At 32.1% G+C, this 27,372-nt stretch overlaps 1 protein-coding gene across 1 annotated transcript in view; it reads left to right on the forward strand.

Annotated features, from left to right (window-relative positions):
* LOC143189975 (uncharacterized) overlaps positions 1-27,372 on the forward strand; it is a 563,901-nt gene that overhangs the window by 403,084 nt on the left and 133,445 nt on the right. The window contains exon 2 of the mRNA XM_076394004.1: positions 18,457-18,614. Within this exon, the coding sequence (XP_076250119.1) occupies positions 18,457-18,614 (158 nt within the window). The remainder of the gene's footprint in view (positions 1-18,456; positions 18,615-27,372) is intronic.

The following is a 27,372-nucleotide window of genomic DNA, read 5'->3' on the forward strand; positions in this document are numbered from 1 at the left end:
AGCCACAGGACCGGTGGCCATTGTAGCCTCATCGAGTTGCTTCTGCAGCCTATAATGGATGCGCACTGCTACTTTCGATGAAGCCAAAAAGGTAATATAATCAGCATAGAATGCTGCTTCAACTTGGGGTCTTCTTATAATATCTGCAAGGAAAATGTTGAATAAAACGGGTGCCACGGTAAGTCTTGTGGAACTCCCGCATGGATACCTCTACAGAGGATTTGATAACTTCTAGGAAGCTTTTTCTATTGGACTGCACTTCTTGCTTATATCACCAATGGGCAGACGCCCAGACCAGAGCGCGTCCTCGCAGGAACGGAAGTCAAATAAAGTGACACAACGAATCACCTTTTCGAATCCGATGGAACGAATTCCGATAAGACTCTACATATTCTGTAAATTTTTCGAGATACAGGGTAGATGAAAAACACGAACATTACATCGACAAAAATATCATCACCTATCTAGTCGTTTTTTCCTTATTTAATATACAAGTTACAGCAGGATAAGCTATTAAATTTCAATTTTAACAAAAAACCTCTTAATAATCGTATAATTTTTTTCCGAACATAGTATCAGCAAGAATCATTATCAGCAACATCAATTCATAGCGGGTGCTCAGAGAGAGGTCGCAGAACGAATTTTCTTCACCAAACCCGAGCAGTGTTGATGATCGATCCAACCGTTCTGATTCCGATGATCTTGATCCTTTTTTTGGAGTTGTGCTCTACCCTCTTACACCCAAAAGCTCGATTTATCTACCGAGGTGTAGAATAAATTTGCACACCTTTCATTCGACAGGTATTCCTAGTCTTTCAATCGGCGTCTCTGGATTTGTTCCTGAATTATGTAGTAATTGTCTCATCTTAATATTAGAAATGAGGACATCCACATAGATATTAGGGACCATTAATTAGTCAGAGAAGAATTAAACGATTTGCGAAATGACGCTTATTCAGATTACGTGAACATATAACGTTGAAGTACTACAACGGCTCGACAACAATGGGCTTACCTGGAAGTTGAAGAGACAAAACCCCTTTGTACTAATACAGTTAAGATATCTGTGAATACTGTGGAGTGATATAAAACTATACGATATGCACCAATAAAAATATTCGTCAAATACTAATTCATTTTAGGTCTGAAATCTTTGATCTGAATTTTAAGAACTAAATGAAGCCGAAATTATTAGATAGCTGTATATATGTATTAGATGTTTTTTCAAATAAAAAATATCTAAAATATCTCTTATAAAGTGTCAGCACTTATGAATTGAGCTCTATATACAAGTTATTATCAAAAAAATGGTGTGGTTATGTGTTAAAAGTGTTTATGTGACGGAAATTAGTTGTATGTGGTAATTTTAGATGGAAACTATAAAACAATAGGTTTTACAACTAACCGGAATAATGATATTGTATAAAACCACCGACTGTCGATAGTTATCGCGTCACAACGGTTACCGCATGTCTCGTCCCTACATTCGCGACAGCCGTCGAATAGTAATGCGAAATATTACAATTGCCAATAAACAATATCCGTTACAAACGGCCGAACAACCAATACTGTAATTTCTCCTATTCAGCGCGCTATAAACTAGACAAAACGACCGCTAAATTCGAGCTTATTTCGCTCGGACGTAATCCAAAATTTCACCGAACTGGTGTGTCTGTCGGATCGTTATCCTCTTCAATAGACTATAATTTCGATATAATAAGACATCAAACCCACCTGCGACTTAATTCATACATCTAATTCATCAAATAAAATCGATACTAACTGAAAAAATAACGGAATTAAAAATCGTATAGGCGATTGTAAAAAAGACTTTTTAACACAATTTCGTTTGGGTTTCCAAGCGACTTTCTTGGGTGACAATTATTCCAACAATCCTTCAATTTGTAAGCCGCGTTCATAGATTCTTGAGACCCAAAACTTAAACTCTTAAAGTATAACACACATGGTCCTAATTAAATGCATAAAGAATGAATATAACAGACCAAAATAAAAATTCGATCTAGTATATGATGACAGAGATGGCGATTAGTTGGTGTTCCACAAACTTATCGTTTACTCGTAACAGTTTAATTTAAGGAAATAAATACTTTATTCAATCAATGGTTAACCAAGCGGTGGACTGTATCGAACTTGTTTACAAATAGCTCTAAGAAATTATTGATAACAATGAAAGTCTGCAAAGAGGAACAGGCAGTTATAATTTCATGTCGATAGTTATTGTTATTCGATATAAGAGTTATTCTCAATTTACGCTTATTGATATAAGCACAGTGGTTAACCAAGCGGTTCACTATGTCCATATCATTCACAAATAACCGTAAATAATTACTGAAAAGAATGAAAATCTACAAAATGGAAATTATAATCTTTTTTTCGTTACTTATTATTTGGTATATTCTAAATGTATGCTTATTTATTTAAATACAATAAAACGTATTTCTATTATATTTTTGTATTTAGCAATTTTTTTGGTTTGGTTTGCTGTGCTTGACGGATTTTATATGGATCATTACTAAATCAGAACTATAGAGATTATCTGAGCTCTAACAACAGAAAAGTTAGTCAGCACTAGATACAAACCGCACGATTAATTTTTAAAATTTTTTGGTTTTTAATGTTCTCGTTAATCATTCCAAATTATTTATGCTAATAGAGAAACTAACTTTGTAATAGCACAATGGAATAGAAACATATTCAGAAGAGGCTCTAAGGAAGTCAAGCTCCATCCAAAGATATCTGAAATTTTTAAAAGTATTTGCCTTGTTAATGCGTACGTGGTATTAAAACAGCCACCCTATAAACCAAAATAACTGGTACTGTAGTCAAGACCCTCGAAACCAATATTCAATATGAATTTTATTTAACCTGGTATCGTAAGTCGATCTGATAAAATACTAATCAGAAGGCGAGTATATTGGGTGTGACAGAACTTATCATTGGAGCTACAACAATTTATTATTCGCAGCTCTTTCAGCTTGTGTCTTTTTGCCACAAAAAGACGTTCAATTTATTCAATTGGCTGTCTACATCTGCAGTAACAATTTTATTCGATGTTTGAAGCTCGTAATACACTACACCTTGATGATCACACTATTTGAACATTGAGACATTAGCATCATAAATGTTCCGCTACGATATCTATATGGATGGTTCTGAACCCTAGACTTTTCCACATTATATAGTCATAGAAGATCCACTTTTCACTGCCATAATACTATTAAAATAAAAAAGAGAATCTTCTTTTTTTTCTGGCATTCTCCCCACTTTTGGACCTTTCCTATCGCATATAAACACCTGGAAACATTGATTAAAAAGTTGCTAAGCTGTCTGGAAGTTATTGAAAGTTTGAGCTGGATTTTCGCACAATAGATGTGGCTTCGTAGCTTTTTGTTTATCTTGATCTTTCTTTGTCATTAGCATCAAAATCTCAACTTTTAAATATATGAAACCAAAACCAACAATTAGGATATGACGAGGCAGCATCACCGTAAATTTCTAAAAAGTTTCATTGGCTTCGGCAGCAGATTTCTTCAAATCAAACATCAATCAACAAAAATCAAAGTTAACAATGGCGAAAATGCTATTTTGAGCGTTCTATGATTAGTATCTGCATGAACTGAATAACTCTAAATATAATACAGAGCGAAAAACTATTATTTTGTGTAGATAAATATCAAAGTCAACGAATTCAACAATCGTTTACATTGAAATTTCAAATGTCCACAGCCGATCAAAATCATGCAAACATGTAATAGTAGAAATGATTATGAATAACCGTCAAGAAAAACTCGATTCTTAAATTTAAACTTAGAATGTACCACTGGATAGGCAAATACACTTTCTGTTCTTAAAGAGTAATATATTAGAGAATTCTGTTAATAAAATTATAAAAAAATGGTTTTGCTATCAGAAGTAACAAAATACTTATTCTAATGCAAAGAGGATATTGATGTTGCAATTGGAATAGATTAAGACATCATTTTTATTTAAATAATTTACAGAACATTAGCACACCCGACAGATGTTGTCCTATTCACACGTCATGCTTCATACCGAGTGATGTGTAATATTATAGGGATACACTATATTTGACCTTGCAACAACAAATTTTAATAGCATCCCTATTTGGATTGCACGTAAATTTGATGAACAGATCTGGTCGACTGTATGCATGTACAAAAGTCATCTTGAACTATCTTTATATGATGATGGAAGAATATATGCGGTACCGATATTATCGATATCAATTGTTGCATCCACGTTACTGATAATAGCATTAGGCAAATGTATGTAGTTCTATGCTACTATACTAGCTTGATTTTAACTTAACGCGTATCAACAAGATATTGGTGAAATAGTTCGCAGCCTCGGAGGATGTTATTATCTTAATTGGCAATCGGTGTGCGTAGTCCAACGCACTAATTTTCCTTCCTGTGCCTAACTATAAAGAGATAAATAAAATCGTACAAAGAAATTATTGTTCAAAGAAATCTATAGGTTGTATCTATCACTGAATTTACCTATTTAATGTTTAATTGATACCCATCTTCCCTTTTTCGAAACATCAATATTGCAAAGCACCGATAATTGAAAAGTTGTGAGAACGATGCTTATCTTGGATTCTTTGCGTGTTATTTCTGCATTGTATACGTATATCTCTAAAATGGACAAAAATACAACTTCATTAAGAGTTGGTACATTAGATTTTCCTAACTGTCCTCCATATGGTACTTTGTCTGGTTTAATGATAATAAGTCAGTTGTCGTTTTGCAATATATTGAAAATAGTGTTGAATAACTGGATCAATTGACTATAATTGCGACGTCCTCGAAGTTGTGATAATTTATCTCCCTACATCTTTTAAATGTGGTTGTATATGTAGTTTGTTTTTTTCTTCCTCGTTCTCTATAAAATAATTTTGCAAAAAGGTTTTATCAGCTTCAGGTATTGAAAACAAAAAAATCAATGTGGTGGTAAATTTGGCTCTGAATTTTTATTTTGATTCAAATTCATTCTCAAATATTTGTATTGCTCCAAACGATGTCATTTGGAAACAATAATTAAATGTACAAATTCATGTAAAAGCAACTTCGATTGATATATGGTGTAGCGACATTCACATGTTTCAAATTTTCCCGCAATTCTTATCAGACCACAGATCATCTCGGAGCGTCGTACATACCTGAAGTTAGCACCCACGAAAGTTGGCAACAGGTAGTACTGACAGAGCGTACTCTGTGGCAACCTAGGGTAGTGAAGCTAGGGGATGACTCGACGTCTCGACGTTCTTTCCGTTCGTCACTTTGGTAGTGGTCAGACCTACTGAGATACCGGCAATTCGCAGTACCTGAAGGTAACTCCGCCACGTGCACTGCGGTGTTATATATTGTGATTGTAGGATGTGCAAATAATTTGTGGTATTTAATCAGTGTGTTCGGATTTTCGTATTAGTTTTTATTATTCTTCCGTATTTAATAAGGCCAATTTTCCCATTATTTTCCACAATAAACATTTTAATAATTGGATATTTTTTTTTAATACCACCAAAACGCCAATGTGGTAACCCCGACGTGCGACATCCGAGTAAATTTCACTGTCAAAGAGGTTTTTCTGGATTATTTTCACTCCCGAACGTTTCAAGATTGCGTCATTTCGTTTTTTTTTCGTAGGCGCCATGTCGACTGCCTCAAATATTAGATTGCCTGCGTTCAATCCAAACGATCTGGAGCTGTGGTTCTTGCAAGTCGAGTGGACCTTGAAACATGCAGGGATAAGCACAAGCATGGAGAAATTCGAAATCGTAGGAGCTGCACTTGATCCCATCTACACGCAGGAAGTGCGCGGCCTCTTGTTTAACCCGCCACCAGAAGCAGAGGATCCATTTGGGAAACTAAAGGAGGCTCTCCAGAAATTCTTGGAGTTCTCTATCCGGAACAAGACGCGACAGCTTCTTGAGCGCGAAAAAATCGCTGACCATACCCCGTCGCAGTTTCTCCGCTGGCTACAATTTCTAGCAGGAGACACTTTAAGCCAGGATAATATAAAACTAATGTGGATTAACCAACTAGACCCCGTTACCCGAGCCGGTATTGCTGCACAATCAGGCAATACCAAGCTGGAGGACTTGGCAAAAATTGCCGACGATATAAAGAACACGCGGCGTCCGCCAAGTAGTACAACAGCGACAAATAACACTGAAAACCAGATGGCGGAAGAGTTCGCGCGATTAAGGCTGCAAATCAACGAGCTACAAACCAAGTTAGACGATATCGCAGAGCAGAAGCGCGTGTCCTACCGTAACCGTTCATCATCACGCTCATCAAGCCGTAGGCGATCGTTATCGCGTTCTTCAAGTCGCGACCGATCACGCATTCGCGGTTCTGATTTTTACAACGGGTTGTGCTGGTACCACTATAATTTCGCCGACCACGCACGGAGATGTATGCCGGGATGCCGGTACGAATGAAAAAATCCCGAGCATCTTTTCAGGTAAAACTGCGCCATTCCGTGTTTATTTGTATTTTATAGCATTTTATATAGCATCAATAAATAAGGGTCACATAATGGAACCATCGCTGTTTAATTTCATCCTACCTCCATTATACCCCCAAAGAGGTGACATCCCGACGTGATTTTTTTTCGAAAAATGTAGTTTGGTCTTGAGAATAGAGGTTTCGTGCAACAAGGTGTAATTTACTGTTATCTTTTTCTTTGATACAAAATATTCTTGGTTTTTTTTCCAGTTACGTTTTCTTTCAATATTTACTTTTAGTAGTTCCTATTAGTATTAATTCTGATTTATTTTCCAAATTTTATCATTTCGATGATCCTTTGAAATCTTAAAGCTTTTAACTTCTAATTTTTGGTTACCTAACCATCAGCATTCAACTAGACATTTCCTTCGGCGCTATGTTTAAATTAGAATGGCTTCTGTCCCATGCAATTTCGGTCTTTTTACTCGATTTTTCCTCGAATATCGTAACATATGTGGCTACGGATTAGTCACAGCAGCCACTGCAGCTAGGTACAGATCGCAGTCACTGAAGACTCGTCATATCTGCCGCGGTACCAGAAATGTCAACGTCCCGTCATCGAACACGTGGATTACGGCAATCCTGTTCGAAAAATTGTTTATTTTCATCGTCGTCCATAGACCACATTCGTGCCAAAGCAAGGATGAAGCAACGGTATCTGTAGAACCGAAAGATATCGACACCAGCATTCAGAAAATTTTCACATATGTCAGTATATTCAGTTTTGCCAACTGTTTGTTCAACCTTATAAATCAGTTTTGTTTTTTCATTTTCATATTCATATTTTCATATTAATATTTCGTATTCATGCATTTTTGACATATCAGTATGTTGTATTATTGTTAATAATTTTATGTAAAATTCTAACAAGGGAGTATTCTATAAAATATATTGTATTGTAGCCTTGAGGCATGTCGAATTTTACATCTAAAAATAACAGCCTACAAAATACCCAGAAAATATTATACCAGATGTTGAACACGTGCGCAGTAGGTTCAGGCGCGCCACTATCGACTGCCAAATGTTGTCGTCAGGTAAAACTACACCTCTCCCTTTTATCTGTTTGTATTTCACTACATTTTATATTACTTCAATAAATAACGGTTACATTATGTAAACATCACCGTTTCATTTTTGTCCTACCTCCATTCACCGAGCCATATAACTCTCAAAGTGGGTCTGAACCAATATTGTTTTCAATGGTTCTGATAACATATTTAATAATGAAAGCGAAACTTTTCCTGATGCATAGCAAAGACCGACAACTACACCTTAGTACTTACATGCATGACAATGTGACAAATAGTCATATTCGATCGTGTCCCTTGTTCATTGTGTTTGCTCTCGGTTTTCATTTACACGTGTGTCTGCGACCTGGTTTCCAAAATTTACATTATCAGCCAAGTGTTCTTCTGTAATTCTATTTAACCTATAGTTGCGGACTATTACTGCTTTACGTGTACGCCGACCAATATTTTCTGTTCGTCCTCGAAATTTTTCTTAAAAACAAAACAAATAAATATAAGTAACACTTAGTTAAAATTAACAGGAATGAAGACAAAATTTCATTAATGCAACTAAACACATTGATAATAAAACTGACAATAATAATATATTACAATATTACCATATATCTGCAATGTTATTTTTATTCGATATATTACTGTAAATTAAAACACATTGTAGAACGTAACACACACTATATCCCATGAACGGCTTAAGTCAGCAAATATCTGTGAGAACGTATGAATACATTTGTGTTATGGGAATATATTCAGTTTATCTTAATCTGCTGAAGATAGGAGATTTTACATTTTAACTTCAAAAAAGGAGGAGGTTCTATGTTCGGCTGTATATTTGTTTTAATGTATGTTCGCCGATTTCTCCGTCAATTTTAGACCTATTTTCAAAATTCTTTTTCTGTTCGAAAAAGTGCACCTCCGAAGTGGTCCTATTAGAACCAAGTCAGGATAAGATGGGGGGAAGGGGGAAAATCTTCACATATTATTTTATCTAAATTAATATTTGTGCATAATGTTATTGCTGAACTGATGTAACGATCTGTAAAATCGAAAATAGTTCAGTGTAAAAACCATTTAGTTGGCTTTTTATATTATTTTTAAACACTAGCTTTTCACTTAAACTAAAGCACTTTAAACATTTATATCATATGGGAAATGTAGAAATATCTCAGTCAAGTGCTTCAATGGTGTAATGGTTGGAGAGTTCAGCTCATACATGGAGATCGCGGGTTCGGTTAACGACGGGAAACAACTTTTCATTGTTCTTGGTTAGATCATTTGTCAAATCACCTATAATAAGTAGTTATAGTATAATAAGTCACCTATTTATCTATTTGCAATATTAGTTTAACTACTACTACTGATCAATTTGAAGTCGGTTCCAAGCCCAAACAATACAAAAATAATAATATAATTTTGTGACATATACATAAAATTAAATTACGAACAAAACAAATCCAATTTCTTGGTCGGCGCTGACTTCAAAGTCAAATCAGTTGGTAATAGTTAAAATAATATTGTAAATAGATAAATAGGTACCCGGCTTGGTGGCGCAGTGGTAAAGGCCTCCTACTGTTACGATAGCCGCGGGTTCCAATCCTGCTGGGGCATGGTCATAAATTTGTTTGTGATTGTTTATAATTTGTGATTTTCCCAGGCAAGAATATAAAATCCGACAAGTAAAATGATCCCAGTCATGCCAGAAACCAGGCTGGGTAAGCCCGGATATCTCCTTGGATGATTTATAAAGTTCGGAGCCCACGTTATACTGTAGGCCCAGTCCAGATAAACCCCTAGTTGGTAAAAGGGGACTTTAAAATATATTAAAAAAAAGATGGCAATTTTTTGAAAACGACTTTATGACAATTCTGTGTATTCACATAACACGGAATAAGTTATTTCTGCAAAAAAAATCAATTTGAAAAAAAAATTTACGTTTCAAATAATGAAATTCTAAATGCGCGCTAAAACGCTTCAAATCTGCGCGTAGCGTAGTTGTTTTAATCCCACTAGACGGTTTGTATGGGTACAGGTCTTATTTGTACAGTATTTTAATAATTTTGTGATATAATTAAACATTCTGTCATTTAATTGCACATGGCTAAGAATTCAATATAATGTTACTGGTTTATTCGTACAAGTGTGCATGAAGTCAGTATATGTTTCTACAACATACGAATGCCAAATAAATAGAAGGAAATGAGATGCTAGCTGAACTCACTAAACATGCACCGTATTTACTACTAGTCATATATTCTTAGAGTACAAAGAAAAATCTTAATTAAATTCAAGCTTTCATCGTCGTAAACAAAAATCAATCAAATCGCGTCATGGTTAGATTACGAAAGGCCAATACCAAATATCTGGTTTCTTGTATATAAAATAGTTTGATGGGTTACACTTCACCATGTTAAGGGCAAATGACACATATTTGATTAAATTGGTAGAACAATGTGATTCTATCGAGTTTTTACAGCCTGGTATGTGTGTTATGACAAACAGATATTTTAAACATTTTGAATAATACTTACGTACAGACAATGTATAAACCAAATGTTTTCTCTGAAGTCGAGTAAAGTAAAAACAACAAAGCAGATATTTAGTTGAACACAAATTTTGTAAAATACTTGATGAAATACTATAGTTAGACATGCTTATAAGATTGTTAGGTTATAATTAAAACGATCTTCAAAATTACAAGTTGTGCTTTTATTTGCACAAATATTAATATATAGTTTGATACAATACAGAGCAGCACGATCAAATGTATATATTTAAAAAAATATATCTTTTGGTAATTAACACTGTTGATAACATTTGAGGTTGAGCCTTATTTGTTTTGTTTGTTATGTATATGAGTCTCTGATAACTTTATTCAACTACATAAAATAAATATTATGTCAAATACATTCCTGTATCTTCAAATTATCATCATGACATTTTTTAGTATATTTTGGCATCGAAATAATTTTAATTTGTCTTGGTAAACATAGAGCACTTCATTTCAAAAATTCTATTCTCATATTTACTAAGTGGCGTTTGCACAATTATCAGCTACTCTTTACAGTTATTACCTGTACTTATTAATTTTCTTACCAAGTAATACTGAGTGCAATACTGATAGTATCTTTACTTAATGTTCTTCAATATTTTAACACATATCATTAGTTTTTCTAAAATACTCACTCACTTGGGTTCAATAAAATTCTATATAGTATAAAGTATTCTTGTTAAAATTAGCATTTCAGTTACGGTCACAAACTAATCACATCGACGAATCGTTTGTGGGCAAGTTTAGGTCATTTGCCTTGATAAATCACTGTTCAGTTTTTTCAGTTATAGTTTCTTTTCGTTGGTTGCACAAAATAATTTTTTGAATTGTGAAATATAAGATAAACAATATAAATCAATTGGAAACGCGCTAAAAAGTTCAAATGTTACATTGCGAAGTGACGTCAATGTTTCGTAGCGCCTCTGGTAAGTGTTTGACTTAAAATGGCAATTTTAAAATTTTGTGTTTTTATTTCTGCTAAAATCTTAGTAACCGCACCTTTAATTTTTAAATAAATATATTTTTAATAATCTGTCTATAGTATGTTATTATTATATATAAATATTTTTGTGATTATTTATCATTAATGAAACTACTCTTATTGCAGTAGTTACCATAATATTTTCACTCGGATATATACATGCCAGCTAAAATTAAAAATGTTTAAGAAATTTGTGGAACCTTATCGTACCCCTATCGAACCCTGGTGTCTGGCACCCGGTTTAGTTGTACATCAAACTTGAATCTATTCTCGAATGCACATAAACATACAGTAAATTTCATAAATCTCGATCCAACTTTTTAGAAAGAGTTTAATTACATAAACACGGATAGAAGAATTATCCAGTGAATCCAAAGTTATTTTGTACATATGTCATCTAAATGTGTGACGTCAAAACATCGCAATGTTGCAATATCAGCTCTGAGTTTTATTTCAGTTTGGTTTTGACATTCAACAAAATTCTAATCTAAATATTACACAAAAATAATTAAATAAACATACCTTGTCAATTATAATTTAATTTAACGTTATAGTAAATCGAATGCATATATTATCGAAGGACTTAAAACTACAATTAGAACGCAGTTATAACAGTTTGTAGGTTAGGGTTGCGTTTGATAATTATCATTACTTTGACATTGAACTCTTCCTTATTACCTATTCTTAAAGTCCTAGGCGCGTTTGTAGTTTTATCACTGGAGACCTAATCGACCTAATTAACAATTGTATATTCAAGTAATATATTTTACTTTCATTAGCAAGCATATCTACCTTTAATGCTTAGTTCTTGTGTCCTGTTCTTGTTTGTCGGTACAGTGTTTCCTTATAAAATATTTTGATATATTTCTCCTTCGTTTATCCTGTCAATAGCTATATACATCTTTCTTGATAAAACTAGATGTATTCACTGCATTCTCCTTAGTGCCTTTGCCATATCTCGAAAACGGTTATTGTTTCTTTCCTGACACATTTTAACCAAATGCTCATGTATATTCTATACATATGTATAATCTGTACACATACATCTTATACACTCTACAATACAATTTCCTACACTTATATTATGTACTCACCTTTATTGTTTCCACTTTCATCACCCTGTCTTCGAAATTGGCAGTATTGAATCATATCATATTCAAAAAGTTTCCTTCAAGTGAATAACTAAGTTAATTTACAGTCAATCTAATATTTGTTCGCAATTCCATCATTTGTCAATTTCTTCTTCGAACTGTCTGATCGAGTTCATCCAAACCGAAGGTGTTATTAACCATTCCTGTTTCCAGTATTAAGTACAGTATATCTGCAATGAATTATTAGTAAATGTTACGACTAATAAAATCAAATCAATTGTTATTCCAACGGTTATCTTTTCCATCAAATTTTGTTGTCATAACACTATTTCTATTATCATACCCATTCATTGAAATAACTCCTTCCATTAGACCTCTTCGATGCTATTCAGACTAACAGTTTTCATTGAAATTATTGTAATAGATTATGTCTATATTGAAAAACTACTCACTGCTTTTATACATTACATATATTTAATATGTTATGGAGTGAACATCAAACTATATAAATATTTTTTGAGATATTTCAATGACCGTGTCCGTTAAAAAATATTTTCAATAAAACAGCAATTAATATTTAACAGTGAAACTGATTACCTCTCTAATGAATTTTTCTGGCAAGAGGGGGGCCTCAATTATCTCGTTCCCATTCAAAGTAACTATTAGAGAAGCAATCTGTTCTGTCTGGCTTCGGAATTTTCAATCAGAGTAATCATTAGCAGCAACTTGAAATTTGTCAAAACAAGCAAAGCATTAAAATAACGTTTGCCGGTTTATAACCTCTTATCACTATGATTTTGAATAATTTTGCATAAGTTGAACAACCGGACGACTTTGCCAGGCTAGTTCGGTTACAAGTTCTTACGTATCAGACATCTTTGTGTCTTTTTTTAACTGGAATAAAATGAAAAGAATATTGTCTGGTTCTAAAACGAATTTACAGATTGCGGCTAGCAATACATTAAACATCTTGATGATATATGTACAAAATAATTTTGGATTGACTATATATAAGTATAATTTAGAATTATCTAAACACTGCGTATATAAAAGGTATATTTTCTGTATATCTTAATATTGAATTTCACTTTTTAATCAAAATATTATTTTTGGATGATTCAAACTTTACAACAGCTAAAGCTCCTGTAACAATATAATCTTGTACGAAATACGAAAATGATTTACAATATTTAGGAACACATCTGGCTGAAGCTATTCCGTTGGCATTCCTTGGATAGCCTTGGAAGTTAAAATACGACATGTATACATATGCAGGAACGGAAGCGAGAGTCTAACATGAGGCGCGCGACAAAATCCAGGACAAAGACGAATTACAGAGGAGTAAGACGCAGGTGGGTACAATGTCTTATTATATCCAAATTCCATTAAATTGGAAAGCAAGCGGATAACACTCCGACAACCGGATCTATTCAGTGGAATTCTGGATTACGTCCGGACGAAATAAGCACGAATTTAGCTGTCATTTTGTCTGGTTTATAGCGCGCTGAATGGGAGAAATTAGCGTATTGGTCGGTCGACCGTTTGTAACAGATATTGAATTAGTATTTGTTTCTGTGTAACGAATGTAGTTACAGCAATGGACATCATTGTGTACCTATGAATAGTAGGAACTCTTCGTGTTAACATGATATCAATAAAATATTGATGATAATCACATATAATTACTAGTATGTTACATATACTAATAATAGTGGCCTCTAGAAAATGATGTATTTAGTGAGATGGTTAATTAATTTTGAAAAATTTACGAGAGAGATGATATAACTTGTAATAAATTCTAAAATAAGAAGTTAACATATTTCATATGAGTAAAATTGAAAAAAATATTATCGTTATTAAGACGAAATATAACCAAGCAATTTAACATGACGACATTCGACCCCTTGTTGCCAAATATGTGAAAATAAAATCTTTGAAGTCTTCTTTATAACAGGAATGGACACGAAATGTAAAGCGACAATAATACTATTATCTAGTGATTACACATCGCTGACTAAATTTACAGTATGACAAACAGATGGCACCTCTGATGAAAGATCTGTATAAAAAATCAAAGTTTAGTTAACAGTTTTTGTTATGTTCAAAATAAATATAAAAATAATTTCAGGTATTTATTATGGTGAAACCAAACAGTGGCTTGATCAACCTTATTGAAAATTTTCAACAAAGAAATTAACTTTATCAACTTATACACTGAATTTAAACCCAGTCGTTCCCAAATACCGATGTGAAGTGAAGTAATTATAGATAGCTGACCCTTAAATGATACCAGAACGTGCTTTTACATCAAAATGGAAGCATGTAAAAATTCACGAAATGTAATAGTAACACAAAATATTTTTTACATCGGTATATGACAATAGATGAAGCATGTATTTGCTACTACACATTGAAATTTGAAAAATCATCGGCTGAATGAAAAACAGTAAACGGTAACACTGTTATTAAACACCGATGATTATACACAAAAGCATTCAATATTTAAAAACAAGGAAAGAAATCAATAAAATGAGAAAACTTAAATTGATGAAAACATACTTCTTCTTAGTCCAAAGACTTGTAGAATGATATAATATTTTGCACATAGGCGAATATTTTCAACTCTTTAATCCAATATTTGTTCAAATAGCTCTCAACTAAAAGTGCTGTTATAAATATGCGATAGCAATATCAAAATGTATACTCCTATCCTCCACAAAGGAGTATGTCTTATAAATTAAAAGTACGATCCTGATTAATTACAAAACCTGCTGGAATAGTTTAAGGCAAAGACGCTTAAATAGTAGGTATACCTGTAAATAATATTGATATACAATTTTAATGATGATATAATAAGTTGCATTATTGCAATGGCTTTCCTTATTAGCTAATATTATTTCTCCAGATTTACCATGAAAGGAGAAACTTTTTACGACAATTAAGATGATGGATAAGAGAAACAATTCAGTATTATTTAAAAAAACTGAAAGAGGAATTAGAGATCAGACTAAAATCATTCTGCCAGATAACTCATAACCGGTTTAATTTTCATCAGTTAGCTTGGGAATGAAATCAGTTAAATGAGTGTATGTGATATACAAAGGTAACTTCGACATAGCTTATAACTAAGGAAATAATGGACTATAATAAATTAATTTATAATGTAAATATTTAATCTGATATTAGATATATCCAGGGTGTTAGGAGAGCCTCAAAATTTTGAACAAATTTAAGAGGTTCGGAATAAATTTTCACTGTCCAAGGGCCTTTCAGTAATTCTGCTCTTTTGTTTCTATTCTTTATATTTATACAATAAATAAAATCCGATCATTATGTACTACTAGTGTATAATTTCATACTATCCCTATTAAACCTATCCGTAATGGCCTATTAATATTTATAGGCTCATTTCTTCTTAGCCAACAGTAGTTTTTTACATCTAGAATGTTTCGGCCCTTTTTTGTTATTAATTATTTAATTTATTTCAAATAACTACATTTTCCGCAGTAATTTTATTTGTGTAACAAGCAAATACAACTTTTTATTTTCTGGTATAAATTACATTGTAAACTATATTTATTTGTTTGCAGTTTTATTAAGTTAAGTTAGTTATGTGATACTTTAATCTAGGACTCTACATTTTAGGTATTTTTCTGTGTCGGATAAAAGAATTTAAGAATATCCATTTTTTTGCAATAAATTTGAAGAATACGAAATAAATTCCTAGTATAATAATTTTGATAGCAAAATCGAAAAATGCAAAATATTTTCCGAACTTCCATGGTACCGTTTTCCATGGAACTCCGAAGAAGAAGTTTCAGTCGATTATATTCCCTTGTTATGCAGAGCTACTGTAGCATCTTTAAAATCAGCAGAAATTTACAGTTTAGAAGTGTATTATCTGAAGGCAAATATATAAGCTTCAGTATCAACTGTAATTTCCCGTGGAGAATGTCATTTTTAAATTCGATAAAAACTAATTATATATTTTGATACATAATTATATATATTATTTGTTGTTTATTTATGTATTTTTGAAATTCAAATTACAAAATACTATTATTAAAATATGCAGACATCCGATTCTAGAAGACTTTAATTTTGATAAAGCGCCTTGAATGAGGTTCCAGGTATAGTCTTACCAATCGTATACCTATATATTATAATAGTAGAACCAATCAAACTGAGTTCAAACAAGCATAGTTCAAGCTCGTCGAAAATTCTCATAGTATGTTTGGCGACAAAAATATATCAAAAGAAGAATCGATCCAGAAGTGTCTATATAGCAAATGAAAACAAAATCTCTATAGTTTTCTTATTCCCTAAAAAAATTTACTATACAATGCTGATATTCATTTATTTCTCAATTAGCGTTAATAGTTTGCAACTTTAATTAATATTTTAAACATTTTATTAAATCAAAACTATTATCCTATATGACAGCCAAGTTGATACTGTTACTAGAAATAGATATAACACAAATAAATACAGAATAATACATATAATAAAAAATATCTAAATTTGTAGTTAATATAAATGTATTTGTAGTTTGCTATAATATATTTAACAATACTTTGTTTACCTATTTCTATTTCATATTTTTTTAAATTTAAAATGTTTATGATTTAAAATGATTTATTATGATTTATGATTTTGCTTTATTATCATTCATGTCTGGGTTCTAATATTACTTAAGCAAGTAGTATATATCGAATTAACAGAAGTTAGGAGATCAAATGCTATTTTCGATGTATATGAATTGCAACTTGATTTAAAATAGAATCGTTACTAATTGGGGCCGAGATCGGGAGATCCTCAAACTCCTATTTCGCACTTACACCACACTTATTATATGTAAACGTTTTATACCGCACGACTAATATGGCCTGGTGTTAATAAAAGATGGAAGATAAAAATGGAAGGTATTAGGAATAAGGGGTCTAAAGGTTTTCTGACGCGTTTCGTTTATTAGAATGGGACTGAGTCGATAGTATTGTCCAAATCACCATTTTTTCCATAAAATAAAACAGTTCTAAGGAAGAATAAAAGTATTTCTTTCTAAATCCTACACATTTCATAACTAACGGAGCCAGTAGGTTTCCACAGGATCAAAAGGCTGATTTCCCTTGAAGTAATTTAAGTAACCGAAATCAACTTACTAATCAAGAAAAGAAACACATTAATAAAACAGGTCGACGTTGTATTGGTAAGATTGACTGAGAGCTAACATAATATACTGGAAATAGGACAGTAACAGTTCAGGGTGTATGACCAAAGTTGACCAAAGTTGAATATTGAATTTAGAATAACCAAAACTGGGTAAACCATTCCATACAGGATATACCATAGAAATTTAGGTAAAAACTAGAGTATACAACATTTAGGTATAATTCAGAAGACGATCAAAGGACTGTTTATATTAGAGTGGCAATCGTTTCAAAGTCACTCAAAGTATTCCTTGGCATAGATAAGTGGAATTTGGACCAAAGAATTTCAGTTTGTGCTGCAACGTCACAAAATCTAGAATAAAGGGCTTAAAGACCACTAGCCATTAGCTATCACAATTAAGATGCGTCTATACTCTGAAAACACCTTAGTCCGTGAACTAATCTTACGCGTTATTGCTGTTCCTCTGGTAAAACCAGCAAAGGCGAAGCGAACTTGCAGCGAACTAACATAATATACGGCCACTAAAGACGAATAGCTGTAGTTCAGTTGCTTAGCCGTAAATTGTTGCAATTTAGAATGACCACAACTTAGTAAATTATTCCAAACACATGCCATGAAAATTTAGGGAAAAACAGTCTTATTCAGAAAAAGGCATTTCATAAGGAAACTAGCGGGTACAGGTCATCTAAACAAATAATTTTAGTATAACTATAAGTTGTTCTGACTAGACAATAACCATTAGTCGCTTCTTCAGGAGGTAGGTGCTATAGCATACAACTAATACTAAATGTCTAGACATAAGTGGTTCATTTATATTGGATATTGAAATATTTATATTTGAATCGCCACTTCTTTCCGTAAAATAAAATAATTTTAAAGTAAAATAATACTGTTTATATTGTACTCATTTTATAAATAAGATATATCTTTATTTATCCCATGCATGGTGAACTATTTTCTTTGATAATATTTACTTTTATAAATATATAATAATATTCATTCTACTACAAACTCAATTTTTAAATACGTTAATAAAATATTCAGTATCTTCATAACAATGTCTATACTAACTTCTTTTTCATTTCAGTTCCAATGACGGTAATTAACAGCGACATAACCAGCAGCTTTGAGGATGAGGACGTGTCTCCACTCCTAGACGACGATATCACGACCCGGGGAATGGCAAGGTTAAGCTCGGCGGCAACATGTCTAGTAGCCGGCGTAGAATACACCCACGGCCAACAAGTAAGTAAAACAAGCAAAACGGGCATTTTAAAAATCGCATATTTTGGCGGTTAATAAATCGTACTTTCTGAGATACGCTGCCACGTGAACGTATTTCATGAACTGGAATGCCATAAATTTGCCCAAACAGTAAGCCCAATAAGTCCAACAAATAAGTTGGCTTGGCAAAACGTTCGCTAGCACAACGGTTACCGTATCAGATGGATGTGCATATCAACCTGCCGCAAAATGTCGGCTGGAGTTTATGTCGTTGCACACAGACTGAGTAAATAAGTGTTGGATAATAGTATTAAAATCCAGGAAATGTTCTAAAGAATTTAAAATCGGGCTTTACATTATAACAAAATATTTTTATTATTTCCAATATTTTAATTCCTTAACTAAAAAAGCTTTGTTTTTTGAGTTTAGTCATTTGATGTACAATTTTTAAAATATTATTTATATCATAATTACTATTTATCGGCATTTTTTATATTTTAAATATGTTTCAAGATATGTAACAAAAAGTTAAGCATTTAATGTCGAATAAAAATTTGTTATATCTTTTTAAATGGCATTCCACAAGTGTTTGAAAGACTATTATAAAATGACATGTAGAAGGTCGCTTCAGTAACTAATCTTCTGGATAAACTTATAAAATAATGGTTAATTTAATTGCTATCCTACGTTATTCTAAAAATGTGTACATTAATCAGGTCGAATAGTTCTAAACGTTCTTACCTACACACTCCACTGGCATCTAATTGTTTTGGCATGACATCTAGTCTCAAGTAAAAATGACGGCTACCTCACTCAAATAACTAAAACAAAAACGTCTTTGAAGATTTAAAAAAAAAACACACTTTGATTTAGTTAAATTTTATTTCAGTAATAAAATGTAGTGACTTAATCGAGTCACCAACGCTGTGTCAATATAACTCGTATTTTAGCTTAAATGAAACCTTACAATAAAAAGGTACTATCTTGGTACCTGATACTACTTGGTACTACTTAAAACACCCTATGAGTGTGACTAAAGTACCAGCGGTGTGCTAATTACATGACCATGGTTGTTACAACTCATATAAATTATTAAAAACAATATTACCTAAATATTAGTAAAAAAATTGAGAGTATTCAACTTCTGAACTGTAATAGCTACCCAAGGTAAGTGATAATCGATATCTGAAGGTCTCGGTGTAAGTAATCAATCCTGTAGTATTTGGGTACACATACAATACTTCTCAGGATTTTGTTCTGGAAAATCTGTTGGAAAAACAAAAAAAAAATGGAAAAACTAATTCCATATAACTAGATATGTTAGGTTGCAATAATTGCTTGTATAATAACAATTTTTATGTACTGACGATTGTGATTTTTTCCAATTAATCAATTAATTTTCCTATATTTCCAGTTCTTTCCTTTTCTTTTTTATATATTCCTTCCAGTGAATTTGCATCAAGTTATTGTTAACTTCTTCGGTCTGATTATACGTGAACAGTGGTTCAATTCTTCGTTCAAGTCCTTCCCAATTTATTCAATTATTTGTTAACGTTGGATATTATTATTTTACTATTATATTTTCACTCATAGTGTGTGATCTGATCTTAGGTCAAAATTTTCTTTCCATATAATTAGATGTTTCTAACTATGAAAAAATCTAACAGGTCTGGAGTTTTCTCTAAATCTGTCAGAGTTGATTTTTCAGTTGACATTTAACTACATCTTGGCTCAGCAGCTGCTTTATAAAGCTTATTGCTTTTAGTTTTGGTCATTTTAGATCTTCATCTCGTATTATACCTTCTAATTTGGTTATACTTGGTGGGCAATAAATTACAGCTAGTATAACCCTGTATCTGTTAGATTGAGAGATCTATTGATTTTAGTTTGTGTTTGTGCAATTGACATCTTTTGCACTGCGGTATTAATTTTGATTTTTGAAGTGATCCGATTGTTATTTCGGCTCCTAAAATTTTTTTGATGCCAAAAATGAGTTTTGCATCCATATTATGTTGAAGTGCTAACATAAATGTGGGTAATGGTTTCTTGTTGACTATAATTTCTCCTTTGTTATTTTTTATTCCATCAATTTTATGAATATTTGTTGCTCTTGACTGTATAACGGGGCTACTTCAGTCTGGCTTTGATGGTAATTCCGTGTTCCAACAGTTTCAACAATAGTCTGCTTTCAGTGACCATACTCTGTAAATTCGACATTGCTTCTAATCAAATTCCAGTGAAATATGGTAAGAAAGTATTTCTTCAACTTCACTATTTTCATATTTCATGAATCCACAGGTGGAATTTTATAAAATTTTGCATAACGTTCTTTTTTACAAATTTCAATAATCCACAGTCGAGCATGTGAGATACAGCCTTTGTTGGTAATACCTCCTTAACTGCAGACTTCTGCCCGAACTCTACTATACCACATTAAGAGAGTCCTTAGATAACCTTAAACTTTAACTTTGTAATCTAATGATCCAATTTCTTAATTATTATTTATTTATTTTTAAACTATTTCATTTCACGGTGGTAACCTGTTGTCGGTTTAATTTCATTCTTATATTAACTGAACTCCTACATCTAGACAATTTTCCTATATACTACAAATACATTTTACTATATTACTATATACTACATTATTCATTGAACAGGTCGCCAATTTTTTTTTGAAAAAATATATTTTAAATAATTTAAAATTACCATTTATCATCAATACACAAATCGAAACTTCCATAAGAGCATATTTTCTACACTAAACAAATAAAATTGTTCAGCTCTTGTTATTTATGTCTATCGAAGACTAAATAAATTTAAAAATAGAAAACAAATCTATATCCTTGATAAAAGCAATTTATCATAAACTATTTTCTATAGTTTGTTAAATCAATGGCATGTAAATTCCATATGCCAACAAAGCAAGGTATTTGGCATGAGCTTGGATGCCAAACTCAGATGGAAATAGCATGTAAAAACGAAAAGCAATGAAGTCAATATCAAATTTACAATAAGCATATTTTATATAAGTAAATACTAAGACTAATATGAAGCTATGATATTCAAGTGATTCAAGGGTTCCAAAATAAAGTGCTGTAGTATATCGTGAATGCGGCTTGGTATGTATGCAGTAGTAATCTCCATCGTGATCTAATATTAAGACGATGACGGCCTTTAGAACAACGGCAACACGAAAATATCCAGACATTTAAATGGGCATAATATCACTAGGAAAAAGCATCTCATCATACTATAATATGTTTCTGTGGAATATATCTTAATTGTAGTTGTTATATCTATCTTAGTTGTTTGTTTATATGTTAAGACTAAGAAAAATTAATCGTTAGTTGAGCAGTAGTTTTAATCCGTAGTAAATTCGTTAAAAATATTTGTAAAAACACGGTTAGGTGATAAGAATTTGTGGCCGCATAAGAAATTAGGAGGATTTTTAAATGTTATTCAGTAATATTATTAATGCAATTATAATACATTATTATCGATAGCTTTATACCGTTTTTAGGTAGATTATTGATCCGAGATTCGAAACATATTTTAACTTCTTGATAAAAGTCCTGATATATTAATTTCTATAACGATACTATCAATATCAATTTATAGCAATATGCGATAATAATTTAATTCGTTTAAATATTGGAATTCCATAACACTTCCTTCCACTGCATATGTTGCAGTTAACGAATAATTTATTTCCGTTAAGATTCTGTAACCATTTCCGACAACCTGTTTCACTTGTCAGCACTAACATTGCCAATTTATTGAAATACTAATAGCATCTTCTTTTGTTAGGAGTACGAAATGTATTTGTATCTCTAAAATTATGTACATCTTAATGAGAATATAACGAGAAATTAAATTAAAATACCCAGACAGATCTTTAAGTCAATTCGTTTTCAAGTTTAATTGATTATTAATTATTACTAAATCATTTTAATAAAATAATAATTATTTAATTAATTTTTTATATCAACAGCATGATGCAATTCGATTATCTGAATCGCTGAAGTGCAATTTCCCAAAGCAAATTCATCAAGACCGACTGCAATTAGGGACAGTGATGGCTGACTGTGGCACTCTAGTCCGCCAGTCTCAAAGTGATGTATTTTCTCGTTAGTGATGGACAAGTGTTCCTATTTCCTTTGCTCTAAAATTTACCGCTCTAACTAGCAAGAGAACGGTCCCATTTCCATGTAAATTGGCTTACGAGGGATCATCGGATGTCATCCTAACGACGGTAATGTAAATAGAATTCAGAGTTATAAATATATGTTATTCTAGGCAAGAGATGTTAAATGTTTGTCCTAAAAAGTATTAAAATAAGGTACAAATATATTCAACTAAGTGTAAGAGTATAACTTGACATAAAAAGAAATCCTAAAACGTTGACATAATCATACATACGTACAATTATTAAATATTTCATTTTCCGTAATTTATTCTGGTAATTTTTATTTCTAGTAATATATTATTAATTGTGTTGATTGAATATTAAACTGAATAACACTGAAATGTGACATTTTCCTCAGATGAAGATATTTATTTATATAGAGAGATATTTATATCTCTCTTTCTTCTCTCGTTATAGGAAGGTATTTAGATATTTATAAGATTAGATTTAATCAGTAAGCATTATTGCGCTCTGAAAATGTATATTCTAATATATGATTTTCTTCATATATTGTTATTTACCTTAAAAAAGAAAAACGCAGCGCAAGGATATTGAAAATTATATGATCTTTCAAACAGAAACTTTTCTTACATTTTTAGACAAATTTTCTAATTATTTTAAGAACATATTCGCAAACATGAAATGACATGAAACAATTGCATTTCACAACAATAGCCTTAATTTTTTAACTACTCTAAAATCCTTCAATCAACTATAATCATCAACTTCAATCAATTTAAAAATTCTATAAAAATAAAGTTTTATATGTTAAGACCTCGTAAAGAAGTCAGAGTCCACACATTGTCAAATCTGATTAATAATAATGATGATCTATAACTGTAATTGCGTTTTCGGATAAATTTGAAAGGGTGAAATGGTAAAATTTTAATTCAGTTAAACTGAAAATGTATATGTATATTCTAATATATTATTTTCTTCATATATTGTTATTTACTTTAAAATAGAAAAATGCAGCGCAAGAATATCGAAAATGATATGGTGTTATTATAATTATCAGTATCAGTTTAAGTATCAGAATTAGTTTTCTCGTTTGGTACCTACCCTGATATCTTACCTTGGTCAGCCAATCGTTAAAAATCAATAAAATTCTTTAAAATGTGGAGGTAGATCCACATATTCTAACTCCAAATCAAGTAACTAAACAACGACCATAAAACAGTTTTAAGCCATTTTAATAGATGGATATTTCTTAATTTAGCTAATGAAACGAAAGGATATCGAGCCATTTTTTAAATAATAGTTCATAGGCGATGAAAGATGCGTCAGGTAATACGATAATGAGCCAAATTAATTCAAACCCAGAAAAACTTTTCAAACAGTTACATATTTAAAAATTATATAAAAATAAATCTTTATAAGACCTCGTAAAGAAGCCTACGCATTGTTAAATCTGATATAAGGATGATGCTCTATAACTATGATTGCGTTTTCGGGTAAATTTGAAATGGTAAAATGGCAAAATTTTAATTCAGTTAAACATGTGAAATATCCTCTACCCTGTCATTGTATAACATTATATCCTTTATTGGTACGTTTGCCATATAATTTTGTATTAATTGCTACTTATCTATATTTTTTGTGTCATCACTGTGGTTTTTCGTCTATTCATATATCTTGATTTTTCACATAATAAATAAAAACTTATTGCTCGGTTGCATTTCTCGATATATCTCCGGCTTTTAATAAGATGACTAATAAGGCAGACTGAATTGCAATTTAAACTAAAAAGGCCTCTGCCTCACTCGCACCTGCAGCTACAATAACCATAGTATATACACCTGTGAATTCATTGTGAAACAACATCTCCCATAACAAAGACCCGATATTTGCGACAAAGATGCTCCAACTTTATCTCAGCAATATCCATTTATAGCTAAAACATGGCGTATCAAGATAAATGAGACAAACTCGGTTCACGTAACTTCAACACTGCGTAAAAGGACTTGTCCTCCAATAAATATTAAAAATAATAATATTAATATTAATAATATTAATAAGTCCAGCAGTCAGACAATGTTAAAACTACGAGTATGCATTTGGATAGATATTTAACTCGGCAGAAATTATTAAAAATATTAAGAAAAATGTATTTATTACTAAAGCAATACGAACTATACGATGTAGTTACACGGAATGTGTGCTTCAAGTGCGAAGGATGGAAAGAATAGGTGGTTCCGATCAAACGCCAGGGGTCTAGTTGTCCAATTATGAATCGCCAACAGTACATACATTTGGTGTTCTTTGCACGTGGAAATATTAAAGTGCAGTAAGCATATTTCATTATCAGTAAGAATTTTACAACTTTATTGTCTCCAAAATTCAACATATTAAAAGTTTGTTGGCATAAAACATGTTTGGCTCATTGTCAATATGTCAGATAACGACATGCAAACTTAAAATGTAAAATTCTGATCTTCATTTTAGACTTTTTTCTTCACTAGACCCCAAACCAACAAGTTCTCCATACACAACTAAGTTATATCACCTGTAAACTATGTTATAGCTAATAATATATATATATATATATATGTTTTTAGTTCGCCCGAATTCTCAAAAGGTGCGTGTATAAATTTTACAGTTGTCGGATCATGAGTTTGTGAATGATAGCATTTTGAGTGAAGCAACTTTTGTTATTGTGAAAAAAATGGATAAAAAGGAATTTTGGTAACACATTGCTTTTTGAAGGAAAAAAATACAGTTGAAGCACAAACTTGGCTTGATGCCAAATTTCCGGACACTGCCCTGAAGAGAGAAAAAGAAAAGCAGAAATGAGCACCGAAGACGGTGAACGCAGAGGACTCCCAAAAGAGGTTGTCACCGACGAAAACATTAAAAAAATACACAAAATGATTTTGAATGACCGTAAATTAAAATTGAATAGAGTAACAGACACTCTAAAGATATCAACTGAACGTGTATATCATATCATTCACGAATATTTGGGTATGAGAAAACTCTGTGCAAAGTGGGTGCCGCGCGAGTTCACTTTTGACCAAAAACAACGACGAGTAGATGATCCGGAGCAGTGTTTGAAGATAATCAAGAATAATAAATCCGAGTTTTTGCGTCGATATGTGACAATGGAGGAACGCAAATGTTGTGACACTCCGAAGTCCAATCGACAGACATCCGAGAGGACTGCACACGATGAACCCGCTCCAAACCGTGGGAAAACGCAACAGTGGGCTGGCAAGCTTATGGCGTTTGTATTTTGAGATGCGCGTGGAATAATTTTCATTGACTACCTTGAAAAAGGAAGGACCATCAGCAGCGACTATTACATAGCGTTATTGGACCGTTTAAAGGACGAAATCGCCGAAAAACTGCCGCATTTACAAAAAAAAGAAAGTGTTGCTTCACCAAGACAATACACCGTGTCTCAAGTCAGTGAAAACGATGGCAAAAATCCATGAATTGGGCTTCGAATTTCTTCCTCATCCACCGTATTCTCCAGATATGGCCCTCAGTGACTATTTCCTGTTCTCAGATCTCAAAATAATGCTCGTTAGGAAGAAATTTTCGTCGAATGAACAGGTGATCGCCAAAACTGAGGCCTATTTTGAAGCAACTGGCAAATCATACTAAAAAAATTTGCGAAAAGTTGGATGGTCGCTATAATAAGGGTGTGTGATCAGTGTAATCATGTAGGGAATTTTGTTGAATAAAAAGAACTAATTTTGCCAAAAAAATATGTTTTAAACCAGTTAAACCGACTACATACTAAACTAACTATACAAAAAGCTACAATATTTTATATATACAAACTACCATTAGTTCATTAAAATAATATTAGTTTGACTGAATTGAATATGTACTTGGTATTCTACTATAATTGCGTTCTACTGATCTCCATAATATTTTTTATTACTAAATGCTTACCCAAAAGCAAGTTAAAGTTTCTAATAAATTAAATGTGTCTATCTTCTTTGTTCTAAAATTTGTCGGTTTAACCGGTACGAAAACGGTCGTATTTCCATGCAAATTTATTTAAAAAGGATCAACGGATACCGACCTAACGACGGTACATGTAAACAGAATTGAGCAATATAAAAAATACGCTCTAGAGGAAAATCGACCCGAACAAGAACTCCAACAATTTCGAATAAATATAACCATCAGAGGAGATCCGAAACGAGTTTTTAGTTTGCTGTATTTTGTCTCTCCCATTATTTACTTTCCGATTGTATAGCTAACTTAGTTTATATATTTACGTTGAAAAAATTACGGTAACCTTTTGGACATAAAAAATAGTGAGGCATAAATTTCAATTAAATAATATAATGTTTCATATGGCGTTTTTTTTTATCTCCGGTCAAATCATTTCAACGTATCAGATATATCTATTTCATAAAAAAGTTTACAGATAATGGGTACTATTTTAATAACATTAAGTCATCGCTTAGGTAACGTAAAAATACTCGTGTAATACAATCAAGTTGTTGATTATAATGTTATTACAATGGAGTTGTTGATTGTAATGTACAATCAAGTATGGCTCCAAGACTTGGACGCTGTTACAGTCTGACTTCAGTAAGCTTGAGGTATTTCAAATGGGATGCTTAAGGCAAATTC

Source organism: Rhynchophorus ferrugineus, unplaced genomic scaffold, assembly GCF_030347505.1.
Source record: "Rhynchophorus ferrugineus isolate W39M unplaced genomic scaffold, kcgeb_rfMv2 rfM1, whole genome shotgun sequence".
In the NCBI taxonomy this organism is placed as follows: Eukaryota; Metazoa; Arthropoda; class Insecta; order Coleoptera; family Curculionidae; genus Rhynchophorus; species Rhynchophorus ferrugineus.